Source organism: Branchiostoma floridae, chromosome 1 (genome assembly GCF_000003815.2).
Source record: "Branchiostoma floridae strain S238N-H82 chromosome 1, Bfl_VNyyK, whole genome shotgun sequence".
Lineage (NCBI taxonomy): Eukaryota > Metazoa > Chordata > Leptocardii > Amphioxiformes > Branchiostomatidae > Branchiostoma > Branchiostoma floridae.
The window spans coordinates 34,376,972-34,404,060 of NC_049979.1; the positions used below are offsets into that span (position 1 = coordinate 34,376,972).

The window sequence follows — 27,089 nt, forward strand, 5'->3', positions numbered from 1 at the left end:
ATTTACAAAGATGCAAGTTATATAAAATTTGGAAAAAAAACTGGTCACTCAGCACCAAGTAAACAAACAACAACAAACATTTTAGTCAATATCACCTAAATGCAAACTCACCAAACACCAATGCATGACTACCGTATATTTCTTGAATAAAGTACGCACTGTAATTGAAATATGCACCCCTGATTTGGGGCAAGTCTCAGACAGAACTGTGGGGTTGAAAGGTAAAATGGAAAAACAAAAACTCAAATAAAGTATGCACCCATCCTCCACCAATTTTGAACAGACCTTGAACTGGATAAATTCAAGTCAATTGTGTTTTCCACATGTTATTTAGCATCCCGCTGTCGTTGTCTCTACAAACTTGGTGATTCCCTGATGCAAAAATTACTGATAATGAACTGTTAGAACATAAAATCAGCTAGTACATCTAACTGGAAAAACCAATTGAACATGTTCGAGTCGCTAACTCCTTAGGATTGTCTGCAAATGTTACTCTAATGTGTAAATCGATTTAGACAGCTCTTTTGGTAAGACAACATCAAGACCAGACCATTGTGTATGTTTTGCATCCTTCCTGGAAGTGTAGCCCCAACTTGCTTTAATTTAGGCTCTTTGTAATAACCTCTTATTCTTGCAATAACCTCAAACTTTGTACGTATCCTAACTCTCGCAACAGCTCAATCTTGAAAAGTAAAAAAAGTGTGTCCTTTATTCGAGAAAATACGGTAAGTCACCACTTAAATGTAGCTTGATTATAATATTTGAAGTTGGAAACATTAACTGTATAACTGGGTGGGTCAACTGTAGTAATAATATTCAGTATCAAGATTAAATATGACCTTACTTTTTCCAAGTACATGATGATATGATGTGACTAGTAGTTTATATATAAAGTTTTATATAATTATACAAATGTATTATGGGATTTTTCAAGTAAGTAAAATGAAAAAAGAAGCCGTGACTGAAAAGTTTTTATCATTATGATGAGATCTGCACCTTAGTTTTATGATAATATGCCCCTTCATGGAGTCACTTCAAAGTATGGCTCTTGGTTTAAAAAGGGCACTCACTGCATCCCACGACAAGATCCATATACTGATCCATCCACGGCAACCTTCAAACTTTAACACTTTTATTTTTGTGGTTTGTGCCTTTCCACTGCAAATAAGTGATAATACAAAATTTGATATATCCAAATATTTTAACGACCAATGTCAACAAAATGGTTTAATCCTTGAATTCAAAACACCTCAGAAACCTCACTTATCCTCCTTCACAAAGTAAAACCACTGCAAACGTGAATAGACTTACAGTAGTACCAATCATCATCTTTATCGCCAGCATGCTAGTGTTGTACCAAGGAGGTTATATAGCTTTATTTAACATCCTTGGTTTTACACTGGTCTGTCATTGTTCTCCAATTTTTGTTTTGTTTTGTTTCTTGCACCCCTCCCATTTCCAACCTCCTCCGCAGACTTCTGGAGTGGCAGAATTTATGGGGGGGGTGTGCTTAGTGCTGATTCCCGTTTTTCAACGTAGACTAAGGTGATTTATGCTGGGAAAGGACATTCTGCTGCACCCAGAAACTCCCTTTCCCTAAGCCCATGATGAAAATCGTGAATAAGCGCGCCTCCCCAAAATCAATTTGCAACTAGTACATGAATTTGCAACCTACTTCTGCAAGGTCTTTTCATGCCTTGCTCCCCTCCCCTCCTCTTCCTTCTTACTGTTGCGTCGATGTAGGTTAGACATCCAGGTAATAAGATACGCCAAAAATAGTTACTCAAGCAACTGGATATGATTTTGACCATATGGTTTTTTCAAAACCATATCCAGTTGCTTGAGTAACTATTTTTGGCGCTTCTTACTGTTGGACACCAATTAAATGTCACTCTGGGAAGTCATAGCACGGGCCCTCTCACGACATAACCTAGCCATCACAGTCTCGTTCTTTGAACAAGCATAGAAAGTTTAGGTTGGCCTGTTCGGTACCTGACTGAGTCTTTTGGTAGGCTGTGATTCCCACATGTTAGTTTACTTACCGTGAATAAAAATACACCAAGGGTTAAAAATCCACAAGCCTATTTACCACCATGTAAATGAATATTTCTCATTCTATTGTTAGGCCACACAAAGTCAATTAGTTGGTTCTCGGATTTTTTTTACAAAGTTTTCAGATCGAAACAGGCAAACTGCACCCGTTTGTTGAAAATTGACAAAAGTAAGGATTTTATGTATGTAATAGTTACTTATGGCATTCATGAATAAAAAAAAATACTACAATGATAGATTTACCCACATTGTATAAACAAGCTTATAAAGGCACCTGGGCCAAATTGTATTGTAACTGGAAGGTATTTTTTTCATTTTCGGAAAAAATAAGAGTGGGCAATTCCGAGAATCAATTTATTAAATTGGTGAGGCCTTAAAGAGGAGATGAACATAAAACTACAAGAAGTTGACTTTAGTTAACGTTACTACAGGATATGAACTTCCATGCTAATACTTATCAGTTCATGCTAATAATTAGTACAATGTTGTACATATCTAAATCCTAGACTCACATACTACTTATTAACCTAACCCTTATCAACTTATAAACACAAATAAAAAGAATTAGTGATACATATGTGATGCTTAGCACAAAATCATTCACATTCCAATATACAGTCTTTACAGTAGTTTCAAATAGTACCGGATAATAATGAATCGAACCAGTTAACAATTGATTACTAATCTGCATTATCCATCAAGTATTTAACTATATATTGTATGTCTATTGTATTGAGTACATGTGTCAAAAAATAAAAAGAATAAGTGATACATATGTTAGATACATATGTTAGTAACATAATCAACTCAACTAAATTAATTTGGACTGGTTGTCACAAAAGTCAGTAATACTTCAAAACCAGTCTTTACCTATACTGTTACAATGACAGTGCTTCTGAGCATTTCCTTTTCTAACCTTTGTTGCCAAAAGCTGTCACAACTCCTGGACTTGTCCCCTGCACTGTCTTGTGGAAAGGTGCTCCCAGGGTACTGGTAACTCTAAAATAGAACATAACCATAATATGAGAGCAATTCTTTTCGTATAAATCCAGTTTACCTATTTAGGCATTGTTTAATAGTATTCTCATTTGCATACCGCAAAATAGACATAATAGTCCTCATAGAGAAGCCAACGACATGTACTTCCTTCTTTCCGTGTTTTTTTTATGTTCACTTGTTAGGAAAGTATTTGGTACTTATTTCTTGTATTTTGTACTTATGATTGATAACTTAGTTCAGTTAATTCAGTTTTAAGTTATGTACATGAAAATATTTGGTTTACTTTAACTCCAGTTAAAATAGATATAACATTTGAGTATTTCATTAGTTATATAGCTAGCCTGTTGGTTTTCCTTATTTTCTTGTTCTGCTTTGTTTTTGTTTTGTTCTATCATATTTAGTTATGCATGTAGTTTTTAATCAACAGATATTACTATGAGTCTATGACCATACGGTAAATAATCACAGTTTTGAGAAAGACCCGTAAAAACCTTATTTTCCCAGCTTTAACAGCTGACGTGTTTCCTTCATGTACAAAGAAACGAAATATCGAATGCTGACTTCTCCCTTGTCTGTGCTATGTTAGTGAGAGTATGGACAAGATTTGTGGTACATGTACCTCTAAAGTCGTGTGTCTTCATCTGAATCATCTGCAGCTGTGTTAACGAGAGTCCACAGAGCGTGCCTCCAACTCTCCTGGTCCTGGTTGGAGTTGAAGAGGAAGGTGAAGTCTCGTTGCTCGCTTATCAAATGAAGGCTAGGTTTTCCTGTTGACAGTACAAAATATAGATTTACTATAGGAAAGAAATTGAATATGAAGGAAAGTGACTTTTGCATGGTGGACTAAAAATGGTATATGTGCAGCTGAACTTTTAGTTGTATGTGTATAAAGCATATAAGCCTTATGTAGAATATAATCTGGTTGGTATAAGCATTATCTGACATCTGTCAAAACCATATCTCTTCAGGTATAAATTTAGGAATCAGTAAATTAAATACTTATGATGCAATGCTGTATAGTTATAAGCGGTTTGTAATGACTTCCCACCTTCCACTGTGGAACTCTGGATACTGGAGATGCTGGAGACTGGAAGCTGTCTGGATTTGTTGTTGGAGCCCCACAGAAGGTTCGCGGTCGAGTTATTCTCCACCACCAGCTGGAGATGTTTCTTGTGGGACCAGCCTTTGGATGTCATCTTCCTCACCACAGTACCTGTTCAAGTGGTCAACATGAAACCTATCAGATCCTATGACCGATTGGCATCAAAACCTGATCAGGGAATGAGTTGTGAAAAGGAAGCAACAAGAGAATTTTTGTAATACCTGTTGACGTTTTTGCTGTTAGTCATTGCTTTGTTGATGTACATTGTAGATAACATATTATTCCTTTTGACTAAGGGGTGTACTTTGAAATATTGTTATTGCTTGCATACGGTAACACTAGGTACAAAATAGTTTTGAAAATTAGACTACAAGCACCTAACATAGATTGAATACACAATTATTATCATACATCAGGGTTATAAGTCGTTCATTTAACTTGGGGCAGAGAAAGCACATACCTTTCTGTAGCATCTGCAGGAGCCAATAGTTCAGCGCGTGTGGCTCATCTGGACTGGAGGGTTTGATCAGCCGCCGGTGGGAGTCGGGGCTGCTGGATCCTGTTGAGGCCTCCTTGCTGTCACCATTTTTACATTCTTTTGCCAGTAGAACCATTCCTGACGCTGTCAAGGACGCCTGTCTTTCAGTTATGTAGTAGGGGGTGCCATCTTTGATGATGGTCAATGCTGGGAAGTCATCCACAACATTATCTGATAGTTCAGGAACAGAAATGCAGAGAGTTCCTTGTCCGTTCTCGCTGCTTACAAGCACTGTGACCTTGGTGTTGTTCATCGGTTTCATCGCGATCGTGCTCTCGTTAAAAGGGTCTGACTCTGACCCACTGGCGACCAGCCCGCCAGAGTACACCTCTAAGGTACTGTACGTACTGACGATAGTTGCATATGGGAGTGCCCGTGACAACTCACTCAATGTGCTTGATTTGGTGCTGCCTGCATCGGTAAAGATGTACTTGAGCGCCAGCTGTTTCCATCTCTTCCTCCTCGACGTACTGCTTAGCTCCTGGAGTAGTGTGTTCCAGAATCTCTGATGTACACCAGATAGCCTTGTTATCTTACACCCAGAGATACACTCCAACAGTAGAGCAGGCTTAAAGAGGAGAGCCGTTGGGATGATAACCACCGGTACCCCTTGCAGAAGAGGGCCAAAGAGCTCCAACATAGCATCTACTCGACCGGCAAGAGGAGATTTGAGACAGCAAACGTCATTGGCCTGGTGGGGAAACTCTTGCCATGTTGATTTGAGTCGGTTTAGCAGTCCTGCATGGGTGCCCCTGACGAGCCTTGTAGGTGTGGTGGTAGTGGTCATCATCACAAAGGCGTACTTGCAAACCTGGAATGAGCAGGTTCTGTCTGTGGAGTTGTCCCTCGCTTCATCCCAGATGTGGTCAATGTTGAGTATGCAGTTATGCAGCTGAGAAGGAAATAGCTTTGTGGCAGCACTCATCTGATCTGTGATGATCGCCGCGATGTGGCTTGTTGCGGTCAGGCCAGAAATGCTGTCTTCTGTCGCGTCCAAAGGCAAGGGACACACGGCTAGACCAGCCTTCCATGTTCCAAGGAGTACTTGTGCCACGTAGTTGTTTTCTGTAATGTAAATGGCTACTACATTCTCTTTGCTGTTCTGGGAGGACTTCATGTCCGTCAGTACAGAGGCCAGATGATCAGACTGCTCATCGAGGGTTCGATACGAGACATCAGCTCCATTGAAGGAGACGACTGCGCGAGATGCTGGTGTCCTCGCTGCTTGGAGTTGGAAATATCCATGGATGGTCTCCTCTTGCATGGTTCCTCCATTGACAAGTTCTTGGTGGTGTAGCTGATCATCGTTCATAGAATACACTGCTCCGGGCTTGCTGTTTAAGGCTGTCATTTCCACGGCACTGATGACTTTTGAAAGACTCCATTCTGGATTCTTAAGGCATGTGGAAAGCAGAGTGAAATAGTCATTCACCATGCACTGCGCCACATCTTCATCAAACAAGGACTTTGCATATCGGAAGCTACAGCTTAAAGACTTTGTGTTGGTGTCTTGGAACAAACGGAGGACAAGGTCATCGGAATAATCATGATAATCATACTTGAGTATGGCTATCCTCTTGTCAGTGAACATTGAGTTCAGACCAGTTAGGTCATTTTGAATAACTCTATACTGCATGATGGGATCCATCGTTGGATGTTTCTCATATGACACCAATTTCATGATCTCTTCCATTGGATAGATGCCATGTTTCTTGCATTCTTGAAGCTTTTGAAAAGACTGTAGAACTGTTTGCCGGTAGGATTGTTCCTTGTTCTTGAAAGAAACAGACAATGGTAGGGGTTGCTCACAGAGGCCATGGATGTGGGAGAATTGTGGAGCTAACATCCTCATGTCGAATGGGATTGCAATAACAATGTCATCGTGGTTTGTGTAGATGTGTAGCAGAAGTTGATAGGTGGTAGCAATGATGCTGTACACCGTGGTGCCAATTGCCTTTGCATATTCCTGAAGGCGGTGGACCTGTTCCTTGGACAGCTCTACCTGGAGGGAGCCGCCTTCTGTGCGGGCGCTTAGCGGTCTTGGCTTGGCAAATGGGAGGTTAATGGATGGAACAGTGGAAGGCAGGGCTGACCTCCAGAAGTTTCGGAGCTCCTTCTGGTTACGCTGAAGGTAGAAGTAGTAGTATTGTGTGAAATCATAGTACGTCAGTGTTGCCTGTGGCTTGTGGAGAGTTTTCTTCCTGGAGTGAGCCCGCATGGCTTCCCCAAAGTCCCTGAATAGTATATTGATGCTGGCTGTATCTGTTGAGATGTGGTGCAAGACAAGTCCAATCACAGCACTCCGCTTTCCAGTGGGGGCAACAATGCACCTTGTTGGATACTCCTTGTCCAACTGGAAGGGCACTTTGGTTCTCTGGTACACTGCTTCTTCAGCCTCCTTCTGTTGGTATCCACTCAGTACTTCGATGTCTACGGCACCTTCATCCTTGTAGTACCTTGCCTCGGCCCCACTTGGGTGTTGAGCGTCGCTTGACACATGGTAGGTTGACCTGAGTGTCTCATGGCGGTCCATCAGTTGTGCAAAGACGGATCGCCAGCTGTCGACATCAGCAGGGATGTTTTGTGTACGAAACATGACGTATAGATTTTTGGTGTAAAATTTGGGATGTCTTATTTGGTACCGAAGATACGCTGCTGCCGGGTGAATGGCCGGTGTAGACTTTATAGGAGACAGAACACTGGGAGCCATTGCTGAGGACGGTTTCATTTCCATGTCGACCACATTCGGTGTCTCTCGTCGACTTTTGTCTGATGATTGAATGACTACATTGTCCTCTTGGAGGACTCGCGTAAGTTTGCTGAGAACGTCTTGTCGTGATGCTGTGATGAAGAAATGCCCACCCTGCATAATGTACTTCCTGAAAGCTGGTCTGGAAGCTAATGAATCGGACGCAACAAGCTCCCAGTTGTCAAGAAGATCTGGGGAGACAAATGGGTCGTCCTGGCCGCCAAATGCAACAACCCTGCACGGGAGTGGTTCCGGGTGCCCGCAGATGTAAGACTTGCAGATTTCAATCCCTGCCTGGAGACACGGCAACAGACGTCTCAGGTGGGCCGGGTTGTTAATAACAGCTTCTGGTAGGAAGGAGAATGCCTTAGCCTCTTCCATGACTTGCTGTGTCCCGGCGAAGGGATCAAACAACGTGGGTGATACCCTCAGTTCCTGTGGATGTGGATATGGTAGAGATGGAGCATACCATCCTCCAACAAACAGATGCGACGGACATGGCCTGCCTTTAGTGTGGATAAAATGTGCAACCTCAAATGCTATGAGTGCACCCATACTGTGACCATAGAACGCTATCTTGTTACCCATCAGTGTCTCCAAGATTTGACTCCCAAGTGCCTCAACAATCTGCTGCAGATTGCTGATGGGAGACTCCCTTTCTCTGCTTTCCCATCCCGGCAGAGTAGCGGCTACAACCTCGATGTTGTGTTCTGAAAAATGTTCACCCCACTGATGGAAGAGTGAGGGACCTCCACCATTTGCAGGAAAGCAGACCAGAGTAAGAATCGGGTCTTGGAGGTTACCAAAGAAATGAAGCCACGAGTTTCCTTCAGCAGGTACTGCTGGGTTGACGGATCCAGTTTCTGTTCCCTGGCTACCAGCTAGGTTAGCCATCTTGTCATAAATGGACTCACTGAGCACCTTGACAGTCATTTTGTCACTCAGGAGTTCCACGGATGTAACTGTCACCTCAAATTTGTCTGCTATTTCGTTGCTCATGTTCACGGACAAGAGAGAGTCCAGCCCAAGGGATACTGGACTTGTTTCGGCGGTGATAGAGGTAGTGTCTTCAATGCCAAGTTGTTGGCCCTAATAAGCAATCAGCTCTTCCTGTATGGTCCCGAGCCTTTGTCTTGGTTGTTGCAAGAACTTGTCAGAAAGGGATACTGACCCGCTGAGCACGTCATTCGGTATCAATGTTGTGAATCGAGAAAAGCAGGTGTCAGCGGCCTGTAGGTGCTGTATTGCCATTGACTTGTGGGCACTGCAGTATTTTCGAATATCGAACGTGGCAGTGATACCAAAATGGGGAAACTGATTTTCTATCATGCATCCAAGGATTTCCAATGCATCGTGAGGCGAAATGCTTTGCAAGCCCATTCTCTCCCACATTTGGATAAGACCGGATCTCTCTGCAAACCCAGTGCTGTTGATAACTCCAAAACTGGCGACTGTTGCAGATAGACCCTCTTGTCGTCTGGCTTCACCCAGAGCTATCAAAGAGCTGTTGGCTGCACAGTATCCGACCTGCCCTGTGTTACCAAACAGAGCAACGACGGAGGAGATGAGGACAAAGTGTCTAAGCCTTATGTGTAGCTTTTTCGTGACATCATGCAAGATCATAGCACCAACTGCCTTTGGAAGCATGACTCTTTCCCAGTCCTCTTGTGCAGTCTGATCCATCAGTTTGTCTGCATACACTGCTGCACAGTGGAAGATCCCCTCTATTGGTGGCATTGTGTCGCGTGCCCAAGTCAGTGCTTCCTCCACAGCGTTCTTGTCAGTAACATCCACTTTCATCACCCTGACATCGACCGACCTTGATGACAATGCTTCTAGCTTTATTCTGGCCTCTTCATTAGGTTCACTTCTTGCAAGTACGACCAGGTGCCGTGCCCCACACTTAGCCAGCCATTCCAGTAGGGCGAGGCCGAAGCCTTTCAGACCTCCCGTGACGACGTATGTAGCTTTGTCGACAGCCTTAAACTGGTTCTGTTTGATGTCCAGACCCAGTTGCACTTCCCTGTCATCGACAGTCACTATGTCGGGCATCTTCAATCCCTTCTGCTGTTGGTGCAATATGTGGGACAGAGAGGATAGGTCCATGCTTGTCTGTACAGATGGTTTGAGCGTGGAAAGCGAGCTGTCTGACTTGTCAAATTTTGAAAGAAGATGTCGAATGTTGTCCGCGATGCAGACAAGTGAAGATTCTCCTTGGGAACTATCGATAGGATCCACAGTGATGTATTTGATATTCTTTGGAAGTTGGTCCATCAGGATTGTTGAGCCGCCCATATTGACTAAAGTTCCATAGGCTTGTAGCTTCCTCGTAGCTTGTTGGAGGACATCTCCTGCCCTTTCTCCTTTAGGCAAGAACACAACACTTGCGTGTTTGTCAGGTATGTCTTGGTCAAGCTTCTCATATGTAGTGATCACTGCTGTCGATGTAGGTGGGCGGGGTTCTGTTGAGCAGAGAAGATGTTTTTCTATGTTTACGTTTTGAACTGTATCTGCTACAACACAGACTTCGGCCTGCTGGTGTAGTGCCAGGGTGGCATAAGACACTGCCTCTTTGTTATCATCGTCAGGTAGGAAAACAACCGCTCTATCTTCTTTACACACTGTCTGAATCTTCTGGAAGAAAGAGAATGCTGGCATGAAGTCTTTGACTAGTGCAACAGCATCGCTCCAGGAGAGGGCATCCGGCAAGGGCACTAGGTTTCTCATTTGTATGTTCATGTGAGGACCGATGCAGCCCACGACGACTCCCATCACCCTGGACCCGTCCTGTACCATCATATCTGTGGGTGGGTGATGCACGGTACCACAGATGAGGTGAATATCGGGGGCAGGTCCATCAGAGCCCCCCATCACGTCAGTAAAGGGGCACGCAGCAAAGGCCGCAACCTTAACTGTAGCTTCATTTCTCGTCCGTGTGCTTGGACTTGAATGAGCTTTGTAGAGCTTCTTTCCATTTTGCCTTTGTTTGGAGTCAAAAGCCCATGACTCGTTGGGAGAGCAGGATGTGAGAATCTGGTCGGGCTTCATCGGGGTCAGTCTCCGAGCGTACAGGTTAACATGCTGATCGTCTGGGAAGTTTACCATACGAGCTGCAATTTCATTTTCTCTAGGGTTTGCCTTCAGGACGGACAAAACTTCTACAGCTGCATCACTGAAGTTTTGTTGTGGTGTTAGGTCAACTGCCTTCACCTTGAACTGCGGGTGTTCTTGTGATATGGACAAACATAGAGACGATGTACCTGCCAGGAGTGGGCTCACGGTGTCCTGCTCCAGCACTGAAGATGACCCGCGTGTAAAGATCCAAAGTGTTGGAGGATGATCACGTTGTGTGAGGTGCTTAAATATGGAAAGGCACTGAAAAGATCTTAGGACTTCAGCACGGGGACAGCCTCCCGAACCCTCTGTTTGCTCCTGTCGAGCAAAATCATACAGAACAATGACGTGATCCAGATCATCACGCGTCCGCATCTTCTCGATACCTTCACTTGCAGATAGGACATTTTGATTGATCATCTCAACTTTGCACCCCAGATTGGCCTGGAGTGCTGTGCTCACTGTTGTGCCAAAGCTTTCATTCTCATGAAGGACCAGCACATGTTTGTATGTGGTTGGTTCGTGATCGTCATCGCTCACATTCTTGACAAGGGGCTCCCATTGAAGATTCCAAAGCTTGATTCCGGAGGATGAACCTGCATCAATATCTTCAAACATGAGCTCTTCGACTTCGCAAATGACGTCTAGGCCACTGGGGTCGGTCACTGTGATGTCCACCACTCTGCGTGGACCTTTCTTTGAAATCCTGAAGTAGAGAGTGACGTTTGATGGCATTTTGTTGAACATGCACAGAGATTTCATGGAGAATGGTACTCGTTTGGCTGGTGTCTTTCCAGTGTACTTGTCATTTAGGAGTGACAAACAAGCAAATGTGTGCAGAAATGTATCCATGAAGGCTGGATGGTAGATGTAACGCCCAAACTCCCGTGAAATCTCCTCCGGTGCCTCTGCGGTGACCACGGCTTCTTCATAGCTGTCGGATGCCGTGCATGAAGTGACACAGTGGAACGAACTACCGAGATGGAAGCCAGCTTCTTCCGCAGCTTCATAGATCTCTTCACTGGAAATAGTTTTGAAACACCTCTCTGCAACATTGGATAGACCATTGGCGGATCCAACTGGTTGTGTCAGGTCTCCCTTGTGCACCTCTGCTGTGGCATGAAGGACCCATGAACCGGAAGCATCTTTGCTGTACAGGCCAAAGTGCATTTCCTTTGTACTTTTGTGTTGCAGCGTTGATTTGATTACCGCTTCCGAAGTGGGGGCAAACATGAAACGTTTGAACTGAAGGTTTTTCAGCAGAAGTACATTTTGATCCCCATAGATATCAGAGGTTGCAGCCAGTGCTGTCTCCATGTATGCTGCAGCGGGGACAACCACATTTCCATCTAGGATGTGGTGTTTAAGCCAAGGCACAGATTCTTCTGAGAGATTGGAACACCAGACTCTTGACTTTTGACTGTTCGTCCCTTCGGTGGTTTCTTGTGCTTGTCCGAGTAAAGGATGTGACGTCTGAGGAAACAGGTACCGGGAGGAACTTGTTTCTGTACCAGCATTGCACAGAACCCTCTGCCAAGGGTATGCAGGGATGTCGCGAACACGTCGGTGCTTTTCCTCAAATGCAGGGCTGAAGTTGACTGGGTACCCTACAACATGCAGTGTCCCAGTAGTGATCAGTATGTTTTCACGGTCATCGGCTGGTGAAGAGATGTCTCTTGGTCGTACCAGAGTGGGGATGATGTTTTGCTTTGTGGTACGTGAGTTATTGGTGCTCGAAATATCCTTCAGGGCAGGCCCCAAGGCTGGATGAGCTCCTATCTCAACAAACGTGCTGTACCCGTCCCGCAGGAGAACCTCTGCTGACTGCATGAAGCGGACCTGTTGTCTGATGTTTGTCCACCAGTAGTGGGCCGTGTTGGTGATATCCGAGGACAGCCATTGGTTCGTGACCGTAGAAATCATGGGTATCTGTGCTTCTGTTGTCCTGCTGGATGCTGACAGGATCCTAAGCTTCTTGAGGATGGAATCCTTTACCTGTTCCTGTTGGTAGCTGTGAAATGCATTGTTCACTTTAAGGAGGACGCATTTGATGCCTCTATTCTTCAGCTTGTTGTGGAAGCTGTCGATGGCATTGTCGTCTCCGGAGAGCACAATCTGATTGGGACTGTTGGTGGCGGCTACGTTGATGATGTTCCTGTTCTCATCCTTTTCGACGAGCTCCTCCACTTCTTTCATTGGGTGCAGTACGGCTAGCATTTTCCCATGGCCGCTTGTCTTGCAGAGCTCCTTTCCTCTGTAGTAGATCACTCGCACGGCATCTTCGAAGCTCAGGAGACCAGCAGCGTATGCTGCTGCCACTTCTCCAACGCTGTGACCAACGATGGCATCAGGTATGACGTCATACTGTCTCAGGAGCTCAACCAAACCCATCTGTACTGCGCAGATGCAGGGCTGTGCGATGTCTGTGCACGAAAGCAACGTGGCTATGTTGATATTGGGTGACATTCTCAAATGCATGTTGCAGGTTTTGACAAATAACATGTTACAGATGGATTTAACGTATAAGAAAAAATAAGTAATTCTGAATCTGCAGTACAATGTTTTTTAACAACTGAAACGCCCATCCACACAAACTCATAAACGCATGCATACACAAATCTCGCACGAACACGCGCGCATGCTTGCGAACACGCAAACATGTGCACGTACCCCGTCTATCTTTTATACCCCCATTCCACTTGACGGCGCTCTCACGGCGATGGCAAATTTGCCCCATCGCCGTGAAAGCGCCGCAACGCCAGAAAACGCTGCTCTAGTGGGATGTCTCCGGCGACCCCAGCGCTCTCTCAACGCGACGAAGGACTAAAAGGTCAGCACCATTTATAGGCTGCCAAAGATTGTACATTTTGTGTATTTTGCTGTCTTTTAAGTTATACTTTTACGTCTTACGCAATATTTAAATCATAGAATGAAGGCTTTAAACAAATTCAATTTTCTCATACGTTCGGCTTGCTGTTTTTTTTACATTAAATTTGTCAAGTAACTTGTTCAAAATGAATACTATTATCATGCCATGTTATTATCGTAAATCATTTAATAAATAATGAAACAATTTGATCTATCGAAAATAAGACCTAGTGGAATGGGGCCTATCATGTAACGGGAGGTGCCCTAACATGGCGCACTTTTTCACATGCTCAGACTAACGGCGCTCCATCACTAGTTGTCAGAGAGTGGTCAAGTTTTTTTATACAATCATCTAAATAACATACTGGAAACATTAATACGGTTCATGAACCCTTCGCAATCCACGTTACAGGCGGCAAACGCTGTGTGACGTTTTCGTGTATGTACATTCCGATTTTGTGCTATGCTGGACAGTGTGCCCTAACTTGGTGCGCTTTTGTAATTTTGCTTTTTTGAGAACCTGATGAATGTAAGTGAAAAGAAATGGGAATCAAATTCGCTGATGTCTCAGTTTTCTTTTGACAGTAGAATTGTGAAAATGTGTGTCAATTTGTGTGTACTTCTCGTCTCACTGAGGAGGGCTGAATCTAGCACAGTCCAGGTCGTGATTTCATGGGCTGAATGCACTGAATGCGGCAGCCCGACTAACAAAATCATTACGAAAAAAACAAAAAAAAACGCCGCCAACATTACCAACACACTGTGTACGTATTCGGAAATATATTCGACATCTCTCTTTGAAGTTTCTCTGTTTTCATAGACGGTACGAATCCTTTGTTAGAGCGTAACAAATCTTTGGAGCGTTCGCTCGTCTGTACCTTCAGGGCCACAATACCTGGGAAAAAAACGTCCGTGATGCTTTTGTTGTTTTTGTATTGTCGGTCTTCTACTCAACGCACATTTAAAGCCCCATATTTGTAGTGTTTTGTGAAGCTTTATTTCATATGTGTATGACAGTTGTGTGGCTGTTTTGCACAGGTTGTATATTTAGGGACAAGAGCCGCCAACGCCTAAAAACGGGTGACAACAGTGCCAACATTATTGTAAAAATTCTGTTCAAAAAACCTGTGAATAAAAAAAATTACATTTTTAATGCAAAAATCAGCTGTGTGCATGGACTTGGTGTATGGACCTTTCAAATCAACAAAGTCAGTGGCAACAAACATGGCGAACTTTTGCATAATTTGCATAATAAGATCAGCAAAAAAAATTCATGCCATCTTAGGACGGGTACCATCTTAGGACGGGTACCATCTTAGGGCACCTCCCGTTACCATTGTTAAGCCCTATTGGCGCTCACCGCACTCTCTTGGCGCTCTCATGGCGCTCTCTTGGCGATCATAGTGGCATCGCCATCCTCGGCGCCCTCACCGCGATGGTATGACAGGGTTTCATACCATCGCCGAGGTGACGGCGCTCTCGCCGCGATGGCACTTTTACCACGCTCCCACGGCGACCTTGGCAATCCCACCGCGCTCTCACCGCGATGGTCAAATTTGCCATCGCAGAGAGAGCGCCGTGAGAGCGCCGTCCTAGTGGAATAGGGGCCTAACCATGCAAACATTAGATATCGTCCTACCTGTCCTGTTGATCTTGTCAGGATTTGTCTCCTTTGCCAACATGTCAGCTATGGACCAGTCAGCTCCTAGTGTCTTCAGCACATCTTCAAACCGCTGTGGAAAAGAGAGGAAACCATGATCAATAGTGTGCAGAAGATTTGAATAGCAGGCATGTAGGATTGTAACTTGAGTAATTATATGTGGATGTGGATGCACATTTTAACATTTTTCAACAATTACGATATGAAACCTTACATCAAGTTTGCTTCTGTCATGGTGTCAAGTGTGATCTGTATCGGTTTGTTGATTTTGAATACTGCTTTTAGAATAATCAGCAAACCAGTGCTTATGCTACAGAAGAACATACCTGTATCACGTCACTGAACACTGGATCCTCCAGGGCAAGTTTCCTGCCCATTCCCCACCACTGAGTTCCCATCCCGGAGAAGACAAAGGCCATCTTCCCGCGCTCAGCACCCTCCGGGACTTTTCCCTCTACAGCTGCCTTCAGCTTCTCTTCTCTCGCCATGAGGTTTAGCTTTTGAACGGCGTCATCGGGCCCGTTGACAACTATTGCCAGCCTTTCTGCATGGTGTTGATAGCGGTTTGCAGCAGTGTACAGGCTCTGTTGGAAGCGGTCTTCATTGAAAGCTGTGGTGTCTGATAAGAAGGAGATCCAGTGTTCCACTTGTTCTTTCAGGGCAGCCTTGGTGTTTCCAGACAGCAACATGATAGTTTTTGCATCACGTTCTGTCCCTCCTGTGAAGTGATTGGCGTTGACTTTGACACTGTTTTCTATAGCTGGATGAAGATCTGGTGTTGGAGGCTTCTCCAAGATGAGATGGGCGTTAGCTCCGCCAAAGCCAAAGGAGCTGCAGCCTGCAAGCCTGGTTCCCTTCCCTTCCCACTGTAACAAAGTGCTGGGGACCTTGATGTTTAGCGCATCAAAGTGTATGTCTGGATTTGGTGATGAAAAGTGCACCACCCTTGGGATCTGGGCTTTACTGATCATGAGCGCCAGCTTGATGATTCCCGCTACTCCTGCAGCGCCCTCTGCGTGCCCGAAGTTGGACTTCACTGAACCAATGTAGAGAGGTGGATCTTCCTTTGTTCGTCCTCTACCAAGGATCTGGCCCAGCGCATTTGCCTCTGTTCTGTCACCAACCTTGGTACCAGTTCCATGTGCCTCCACATACTGGATGTCATGAGGGTGTACTTTTGCTGCTGCACAGGCTTTCTCAACAAGGTCCAGTTGGGCGTCGTAGCTGGGGTTCGCGATGCCTGGTGTTCTCCCATCATTGGTGAGGGTGCCTCCTCTAATGACAGCATAGATCCTGTCACCATCTGCCAGTGCTCTTGAGAGTGGCTTGAGGACAACAACCCCGGCTCCCTCACTCCGACAGTACCCGTCTGCAGAGGCGTCAAAGCTTTTACACTTGCCATCTGGTGACAGCATCCCTGCTTGGCAGAAACCCACTGAGGTTATTGGCAACAGCATCAAGTTGACACCTCCAGCGATGGCCATGCTACAATCTCCTTTTCTGATGGCTTCACTGGCAAGATGGATGGAGTACAGCGAAGAGGAGCAGGCCGTGTCTACAGAAAAGCTCGGACCATGGAGGTCAAACTCGTAGGAGATACGGTTGGACACCATGCATGAGTTTGTGCCGGAGTTTGTGTATTGGCTGATATTTGAATAAGGGCTGCAGGTCATCGTGAGGTATTCGCTTGACGTCACGCCTACGTAAACGCCGGTATTTGAGCCGCGGATGGATCTTGGGGGGATCCCGGCGTTTTCTAGCGCTTCCCAAGTCACCTCCAGCAGGATCTGGATTTGAGGGTCCAGGTGGTTGGCTTCATCTGAGAGAAAGGAATTCGTTCTTATTCCAATGTGGTTTTATTTTGCATTTCGCTGCCTGCAGCGGCGATATGCGTTGACACAATACAGTTCAATGGAAGCACCGATAACGGACTTGCTGAGGTAGATATATGGCCAGCTCATATACTTATCAAAATGGGTGGGTATTTGCATAGGACCTGTTAGCTCAATTGGTAAGTGACTGACCCTTACCAATTGATATTTTCATTACAACTGTAGTCTATACCCTTGTATTATTTTTGTCACAATTGTGTTTCCATGTATACATGTACTTGGAATTAGCCTTCGGGCAGGAATTTGCAATAATGTCATTCGCAACGAAATGCTGCAGTGCTCATCAAACATCATCTTAGAACCACTAGTCAAACTTTTTAATGTGTTCCTGTCTACAGTGTACTTTCCACGCGAATGGTCCAACAGCCACATCGTAGTACTACATAAAGGTGGTGCAAAAGACGACCCTAATAATTACAGAGGAATCTCACTCATAAGTTGTTTAAAAAAAAATAGCCAAACTATTCACCTCGATCTTAAAACACGCTTCTTAATTAAAGAGCTCCTAGCTGAATACAAACTGATAATATCCCACAACCAGGCCGGTGTCACAGCCGGTGTGACAGCGATCTCGCCCCCCCCCCCTAGTGAATTGCCCCCCCCCTCAGAAATCGGTAACAACCTCACCCCCTCTAAAAACAGTGCTATCGCTAGCGTATAAATCAGCACCATCTACACATAAGTCAGCTATATGTTTTCAATTTGTCACTGCATTTTATTTCTTGTGCAGAAAACATTTCCAAAGCACTAACAAAAACACAAGTTAATACTAAAACACACAGGTAAACAAACTAGTTCCTAACTACTCCAAAAAAAACAGTCATATGAAATATAAACATAAAAACGTGGTGAAGGTACATATAACAGAATGTGCGTTATCATAATGAATAACTCCTTTGCATAATTGATACAGGCACTTCATAATTCTTTTGTGGTCAAGGGTAGAGACTTCGTATTGGGAGATAAAGGTTGCTTGAGGACAGGTTAATACAATGAAAAGTATCTTACGTCGAGACTCAAGTTCGAGACAAGTCCAACTATATTAATACCATTAATGTCATTTAATCAAGTTAATATTAACACTATGGTTAGAGTTATGTATCAGACTCGTGTACTTATATCATTATCGTGTACTTATGTCATTCTGAAACAGCATGTTGCGATTCATACCAATCAACTTCTAAAATGGTAAGTAAACCCTATTTTTTGGAGGAGGCGAAATCGCTAGAGGGGGACGAGAGAGGGGGGCGAGATCAGTAGCCAGGGAGGGCAAGATCGCTAGTTATTTCGCGTCGGGGGGGGGGGGAGATCGCTAGTGACTTCGCGCCCGGGTGTGCAAACTTTGGAACAAGAGGCAAGCTGTTTGTTATGGATACACTGATTAGTAAATATATATCCGAAACCAAACGACTATAGTCATGTTTTATAGATTTCAGAAAAGCGTTTGACTCAATTTGGCGTGAGGGGCTTCGCTTGAAACTACCTTCGCTTGAAATTCCTAATTCGGGAATAGGGGGAAACTTTTACAGTCTAATCAAATGTATGAATGAAAAACCCAGCACTTGCGTGAAAACGCCTCACCGTTTGTCACCAATATCAGGGACGCAACTTCAGCCCTACTCTTTTTAATATATTCATTAACGATCTAGTACATAGACAATATAGAATGTTCACCACCTATTCTTAATAATCTATTAGTGTAATGTCTACTATATGCTAGATGTTGTTTTATTGTCTGATTCCGATAAATTTAAGGACTACAATGCTCCCTCGGTAAACTAAACGCATTTACGTCGAGTACTGAATGGAAGCTCCAAATTAACCTAAAGAAAGCAAAAATTATTATCTTCAATAAATCTGGTCGATTATTCACAAAACAAACTTTCCTATTCTGACAAGAGACAGCAGGCATTGTATCTTCATATTGCTACCTAGGTATTACCATAACATCAGCCTACAGGGATTACCTTCTACTCCTGAAGATAATGATTTGTATCGGAGTCCCTCTGTCCAAATGGAGTCAAATGCCTTCCTGAAGTCGACAAAGCAAGAGTAAAGTCGACGTCTATTTTCTGAGAGGTATTTGCTTAAAAGTGTATCTTTGATAAAACGGTTATCGCTCGTTCCGACGTTTTCCCGAAACCCTCAGTCCGGCTTGATTCGGAGATATGAGTTTATTTTCATCTAGGAAAGTGGTGAGGCGTGAGTTTAGTATAGATGTGACCTGCTTGGCTAAACAACTAGTAACCGATATCACCCTGTAGTTACCGGGATCATCTTTAGCTCCGCCCTTATGTCGGGCGACAATGTGGCTATTGCACCATTCCTGGGGAAAATAACCAGAGGATAGGAACAGGTTGAATAATTTAGTATGCGGTTCAATGAGAATGTGAGGAGAGTGCTTTAGCATTTCATTAAGAACTAAATCCTTTCCCGAGGCTTTTCCGTTCTTGATTCGAAATTGCATTTTTAATTTTTTCCTCTGGATAGGAGTGTCTAATTGATTGCCTATTAGTACGTCTTCTAACTCTGATACTTTATTTCTTATTTGTGTTTCAAAACTACTGGGTGGGGGGTGGGGGGGGTGGGTCAGGTACACGAGGTGGAGATTCTCTCCATACAGATTTTTAAAGTGTGAATCTTTTGACTTTTAAAACTCTTTCAAAAGTTTCCAGAAGGCTGAAGGATTATCACCTGAAAAAGTACTAACTTAAAGCTGTTTAAAATGTTATAGATCGTGAATTCTGAGTTCGCGTCCAACACGTGGAGAATCGAATGCTATTCTTTTTTCCTTGCTATCATTACCAAACAGGCATACATAAGAGTTATTAGTCGATTCATTGTTGTAACATTAATATTGAAGCAGACACTTTTACCAGTACATGTAACTATGTTGCCTTGGGTGCTTTTCAGTCAGTCCAAATGCGAGGACGATGCATGCATATCCAAGTCAATTTTAACATTAACAATATTTGTCGCCTCAAATACGCGCTGGGTGTGTGTCATCTTGAATGCCAAAACAACCGCCCGTGGAGTTGGACTAGCTGGAATATGATTATGATTAGATCTCACGGAAATAAAAGGAACAAAAGCTTGTCAGTCATGGATATAAAGGACCTTGCCGGCGATTTCCTTTACTGAAGTGCAACAGGAAACGACATACTTTGATGTCTAATCTATTCCGACGCGACAGACATTGATTTCCTCTAGGTAAATCCTTTTTAAGCGCTGTCACACAGTTGACGGGACCGCGTGGCGCAGCGGTAGCATGTTCGGATTTGCACCGAGAGGTTGCGGGTTCAAATCCGCCTGCCGTGCCACCGATCTTGTGCCCTTGGGAAAGGCACTTTACACGACTTTCCTCACTTTACTCAGGTGAAAATGAGTATCTAGTTTCGGCTAGGGCCGTCCCTCGGATAGGACGTTAAATGGAGGTCCCGTGTATGACCTCAAAGATCACCAGCGACTAGTCGCTGATGTTAAGAACAACTTTTGGTGCACATCGAGCATCGCCGAACATCACTATTATATAAAAAATCGCGAAATCGCGCGCTGATCGAGAAAACACCGGACGCATTACTGCCGAAAATGTCATTTAGAGCTCTCAGACTCGTCGTCCGATCGAGTTTCGCACAATGTGACAGGGGCATAATGAATCTCCCGTGACAAGGCACCACTTCTTGGACACGCTGACGAGGTAAGACAAGACGTTTATCGCAAAAAGGCAATAGCTCAATCGATTTTGATGTATTAGCTGTGACAATTTTAACCAATTAATGGAATAAACGGGTAGAATAGAAATGATCATTAAAAAGGACTGGTATGATAAACCAAGTCCACACGCGACCGATGATCATGAGCCACAATGTCAGAATTACACGATAGTTCAAACGAACGGGAGTCGGCAAAACTCGCCAAACTGATGGGCGCACGCCGTCCGATTTACGACCGACACCAATGAAGTCGGTTTATACTCGCCCAACACCTGGACCCCAAAGACCGCCGGCAACATGTCGCTGATCTTAAGAACAGATTGTATAGAGAGCATTGGTCAACTCCTTAAAATCGCCCCTAAAGTCGTGCTGATCGAGAAAACACCGGGTGTATTACTGCCTAAAATAAGCTCGCAGACTTGGTGTCCGATCAATTACCGTGCACTGTGATCTTGGTATAATAACCCTGTCACATTGCGCGAAAATCGATCGGACGACGAGTCTGCGAGCTCCAAATGACATTTACGGAAGTAATACGTCCGGTGTTTTCTCGATTAACGCACGATTTTTTTGTCTTTAGTATTTTAAACTTGGTCTTAACATCAGCGACTACTTGCCGGTGATCTTTGAGGTCGCAGAGCTTTGAGTTGTCGGGCGAGTAGAGGCCGACTTATTGATCATCGGTCGCAAATGTAGACTCTGTTTGACCTAGCGAGTAATTCTGACATTGTGGCTCCTGTGACAATATGTGGGCTGGGTTTATCACAGAAATCCTTTCCTGGGATCATTTCTATTCTACCCGTGCGGTCCGTTAAATGGTTCAAAAGATTCCCATGTGAACAACTGAGACTTCAAAATTGATTGAACGTCTTACCTCATCAGCGTGCAAGAGCTGGCGCCATGTCATGGGAGGCTCATTATTATAAAATATATTCTTAGGCGATCGCCCGAGCCTCGATCAATGTAACAGGAACGGGTTTTAAGCGAAAAATACGGCCGACCCTCTGTCGATCTTTAAATCGGCCGACCTTCCAGCGATCACGAAGTACGCCCGAAGATCGTCGACAAAGTGACAGGGGTATAAGGACGGACTGCAAGCCTTTCCCGTAGGATGCATGTCTGGTGGGCAACAGAGCCGGGATACTAACTCACTACCATTTAGTCCAGAGCTAGAAACAAGGTCACTAACCACAGAACTACGCACCCAGCGAAAGCTGTTTGAAACATCCGTATGAAATGTTCAGTACTTTGCTTGTATTGATACCAGGTAAGCAGCCCCATGACATAACACATGAGGTTTGTACTGAGCAGCACAAGATTTATTTGACTCATACTCACACCGGGATGGACCCCTACTCAATTAGATAAATGTGGTGGGACCTTTTACGTTATCGAGGTGTTGCTTTACTCAAACATGCATCTAACGCCCTATCCCAAACTGGGTATTTGGGCATTGATTTCCACCTTAGTGAAGTGAGGAAATTCGTTTAAAGTGCTTTCCCAAGGGTACAACGTCGGATCATATCAGGGGAGTCGAACTCAGCCCCCCTGGGCTTTGAGCAAAACACCCTAACGTTAAGCTGCGCAACGCCATGGGTTAACACCGAGTTGCTTGAATAACTTCAGAATCTGTATCGAGAATCTAAATCTCGTTACCTAGATGTCTAATCTTCACCGTCGACCTAACAAGTGGGGATATGTTTAAAAGTTTCAATAGCACAGCACTTCATGTCGATCACATAAAGCTTCCCTTACCTGGCGGGATCTTGAAGAACTGCCGGTCGAATTCGAACACGTTGCATTGTAGGTAGCCGCCACATCGATTGTAAAGTTTGCCCGGTGTTCTGTCGGGATGCCAGAGGAACGAAGTGTCGAACCTGTCGTCTGGAGGCGGGATGGTGCAGTCCCGTCCCTCCGCCAACATGGCCCAGAAGTCCGCCGGTGTGTGGACTCCGCCGGGGTAGCGACAGCCGATACCGACTATCGCCACCTTTTCATCCATAGCTGGAACACTTCTGAAATGTTCCTTGTTAGATAAGTCAATGTATTTCTAAAACCATTGAAAGAAAACCACACTGACAGACCGGTGCCTCATTTTCGATCTTAAGCGATCTGTTCGTCCATTCATTGCGGGGGCTAGGTTACATCTGGGTGTCGGCGTGGTAGCCCCACGAAAATAAATGTGCTGATGTCAGGTGATGGGCGGAAACTACGAAGCATTCTAGCCAATAGTGTTACTTGTCACATACAAAAAGTATGAAACTAAAGCTACGAGGGGTCTTCCATTTCAGAAATGTGGGAGTCTCACCACGTGTCTCCCCACCATCACAGCCAAATTTTTTCACCCTCCATTTAGTACCAAACATTCAATTGTCCATACAATGTGATATGCCTGTCTTGATGCAAACATCACAGCACTTTTATTTGCATTTACTTTATACACACAAGATCTCTTCCCCGTGAGTGATTCGGTGGAATAGTCCGAAACTTTATTCTCCCAGAGGTCGTAAGGTATGACACGTGATTGATTTATTTACCCAGGCAATATATCACTGCCTGTGTACGTACCTGCCTAGTCCTTTGACCTCCATGTCGTTGATGGGGTGTACTCCATGTCAAAGTGGCAGGTGTACAGCCTTTACTTCCTTCGGCCCTGGAAGCGTGTTTTTGGTAAAATGAAAACGGCGCAGTATCATATAGACAGGCTGTTCAGTCTCCATGGACGACTGGTGGCAAGTAAGCCTATCCCTTACCTGATAGGATCGTTTTTAGTTGCCGGCATTTTGGGGGTCGGATTCGTGTTTATCCAAGCCGAATGGGACATTGTGTACTTGTTCAGCCCTGTAAATGGACGAGCGAGCCAAGATCAAGCAGCCGTCAGTCGCTGTTTTCCTGCCAACTATTCTGATTTTGTACCGAATAGACATACCAACGTAGGTAACTTCGGCAAGGTAATCATCGTAACAGATGACACCGGTAACCTGCTGAACTGTGCACTTGCAAGACAGGTACAAACCATCCACCAAGCGATAGTGGCTATGCCTGTTACTGTTGGTGAACAGACTCTAACCTACAAGGATCTATGTGCGAGGAGAAACCAAACATGCGTTTATTCTCCTCTAGTGGACCTGGTGAGGCGGCAATGCCACGGGGATGTCGGGACGATGAACATTACATTCCCTATAACGAACTGCTGCGAGAACGTTTCCATGTTCCTCGGCCATCAGATCGGCGGGGTTGACTATCTCCCAGACGGACGAACACTCAAACGAGCGAGATCTTTTCAGCTGTCTTACCATCTCCAGCCAGATGACGGAGGCGCAGCTGAAGCATGGGAGCAAACGTTCACCCGTAAAATGTTAGAACTTTCCAATGAAAACATCACAGCGGTCCCTTTGACATCCAGAACACTTGAAACGGACATTATTAACACGAGTGCTGCCGTTGTGCGCCGGTTTGCATTGATGTTCTTACTTGTCAGTATCGTGTGTTCTGTATCATTAAGCGCAGACTGGGTCCGGGCAAAAGTGTTGGTGGGAATGGGAAGTCTGCTGGCCCTGGCCCTGGCTTTCCTGTCGACTTTCGGACTTCTGCTGTGGTTAGGGTTCAAGTTCATCCCTCCCATCGGCCTGATCTCCTTCCCCATGCTAGGTGAGAAATATATCTTAAATCGCAGCATGGTTTCCTTTTCTACTTGCTTAAGATCCCCAATGGCTTGCAATTTGGAGCAATATATGGCTTATGATACGCCTACACATAAAATCCTATTTCATACTTATTTCCATACAACTTTCCTCAACTCCAATATTTTTATCCTTTTCTAAAGGTTACACCAATTGTACATAATCGATGTCTGATGATGTTCCGCTTTATCTAACCTATACGCGTCATGAATATGACTTATTTTATCATTTGCCTCCAAGGTATTGTCTATGCTATCATACCACAAAGTCCCATCGATTATGCAAATTAAGCCTGATTCCTATCGGCTAATGCTCCTCCACACCCAAGACACTTGTATTGTGCTGATATAAATTTAGATTCTGTCTATACTCATATTAGATTGTAATTGTATGTTAAAGATGCACTATATGAAATTTGGGCCCCGAAATTTAAAGCATCCTCCAGAAAAATGATGATGCAAAATGTAAATGATAATGTAAAATGATATTTGCATCATTGTGTCGTATTTCTGGTGTTTGTGAACTATTTGTGCATGGTTGTTTATAGGGTATAGTTTTGTAGGCTACACAAGGCTCGCTGAGTGATAAATACCATCTCAAACTAGACCTCCTAATGTTTGTAAACAACAAAATGCTGGCCACCGGTAGGACCCCTGGGTGTGGTAATCATTGGTCATGTATACTTCAGTTTGGCTAGATACGAACGCAGTCAAGATCTTCTAATGCTTTTCACCTTAGAATATGACATAATTATAAACTTATAAACCACTCCAGTGGTTAGCACCCCTGCCTCTGGACCAAGCTGTGAGTTCGAATTCCGGTTGTGTCGCTCACCAAACATGCACACTGCTGGAAAGGGTTACAGCCCTTAGGGCCGCACTGTTGTTCATACTGTATGTCGGCAAGAGCTAGGTAAAATGATCTAAAGACTGTACAGCGAGCCTGTATATACTGTACATAGTCTAGTTCCTGTCATGACTAGTTGAAAATATGGTGAACTGTTCCTTCAGTTCATTCGAGCTAGACTGGTTCTAGATCATTTGAACTTATACGTTCGTTTGATACTTTTTGTCCAGGACTTGAAACGGCAAACAGACTCCACCTGGCCACATCGTGGTGGCGGACAGACGAGACCGCGGCGATACCAGAGCGCCTGGGGCGGACCCTCCGCGAGACCGGGGTGCCCATGACCTGTACCGCGGTCATACTAGCCGTCACCTACGGAGTCAGCAGTGTTACAGACTTTCCAGGGTTTAGAACCTTCTTCATTTTCTCAGCTCTTGTGTCTGTCTTCCTTCTCCTATACCAGTGTGTGTTTCTTGTAGCACTGTTTGGTTTGGACGGGCGAAGAGAAAAGTTAAACAGGCATGCCTATGCGATGTGTAAGAAAGTGCTACCCAGGTCCGAAGCTAGTGATCAACCCTTGGTTTATAAGATCTTCTGTGCCGGGGGACCTTCTATAGATGATACAGAGCCATGGCAAGCGAGTGAAAGAAGCCTGTCTAGTCTTTTTCACAAGTACATTAGCAGTTTCCTAGTCATGCCCATATGCAAGATTTTTCTTGGCATTTTGTGTCTGATATATATCGGTTTAGCTGTCTGGGGTTGTTATAATTTACAGACAGATTTTATCTTAGGTAGCGTTGTCGCGGACGACTCAGTTTCGGCTTCCTTCTACAGATCTGAAGAACGGTTCTTCAGTACGTTCGGCCCACCCGTGTCTGTTGTGGTTGTCAGTGGAAATGAATATTGGCACCAGGACTCCTTGAACGGCATACTCGACCTTAAGACAGATCTGGAACGCAGCGGCTATGTGTATAATGTCAATGAGACCGAGGAGGGGCGGTTTTGGTTGTCAGAGTTTCTCAGCTTCGTCCGTTCAGTTGGCGTCTCAGTTGAAAGTCAAAACAACTTTGTGGGCTTCCTGAATTCGACATTTTTGGCTAATAAATCACACAGCTCATATGTCTCGGACGTCCTTATTCACAACGACATGATATCGTGTTCACGTTTCGTCCTCCAGACCAAAGACACGTACAAGTTCCGGGATAGCGTCACTGCCGTTCACGTGTTTCAGCAGATCATACAGGAATATGACATGAACGCCTTAGTCTTCCATCCGTCATTTTTCTTCAATGACATGCTGACACAGATATATCGGGAAGCCATCAGGTTCTCCGCTACACTGGCAGCGAGTTTGTTCGGAATTGTTTTCCTGCTTACTTTTCATCCTGTAGTGTCACTGCTGGCTGTGATATCCTGTGCGTCGATATGTGTCGGTATCGTCGGTTTTTCTGTGCTCTGGGGAGTTACGCTTGACAGCAATAGCTTCATGTCATTCTCCCTGGCGGCTTCATTCTCGGTTGAGCACTGCCTGCGACTCCTGCTTATGTTCGTCAGTGTTCCTAACGCCGGTGCAAAGCAGACAGTGGTGTCCATGACAGGACCTGTAGCACTGCAACACTTCGTAGCGACGTTCTGTGCCGTTTCCATTCTCTCTACTTATAACACAATGCTGTTTCGAAATTATTTCAAAATTCTGTTTTTCACGATTCTGTTCAGTTTCATGCATGCTTTTCTTTTCCTTCCAGTATGTCTGTCTTTGCTTTGCGATAAACTACATCCATGTGATCCGAAAGATAAAACTAATGACGCGGATGAAAGTGATAAAACGCACGACACAGTACTGGCCAATCCGTACGTTACACAACACTTCTGA

General features: G+C 44.5%; 2 protein-coding genes across 2 annotated transcripts; one reads left to right on the top strand and one right to left on the bottom strand.

Moving 5' to 3' along the window:
• Positions 1-4,034: 4,034 nt before the first annotated feature.
• Positions 4,035-22,798, bottom strand: LOC118426193 (phthiocerol synthesis polyketide synthase type I PpsC-like). The gene is made up of 6 exons (XM_035835493.1): positions 22,443-22,798; positions 15,409-16,901; positions 15,062-15,155; positions 8,608-12,977; positions 4,614-8,529; positions 4,035-4,264 (listed from the first exon to the last, which is right to left on the bottom strand). Exons 1-6 carry the CDS (start codon positions 22,687-22,689, stop codon positions 4,035-4,037), a joined length of 10,350 nt encoding a protein of 3,449 aa, XP_035691386.1. The 5' UTR covers positions 22,690-22,798.
• Positions 22,799-23,353: 555 nt separating this feature from the next.
• On the top strand, positions 23,354-27,089 carry LOC118413287 (patched domain-containing protein 3-like). Its single transcript, XM_035816566.1, has 2 exons — positions 23,354-24,338; positions 25,447-27,089. The coding sequence occupies exons 1-2, from the start codon at positions 23,363-23,365 to the stop codon at positions 27,087-27,089; spliced, it is 2,619 nt and encodes an 872-aa protein (XP_035672459.1). The 5' UTR covers positions 23,354-23,362.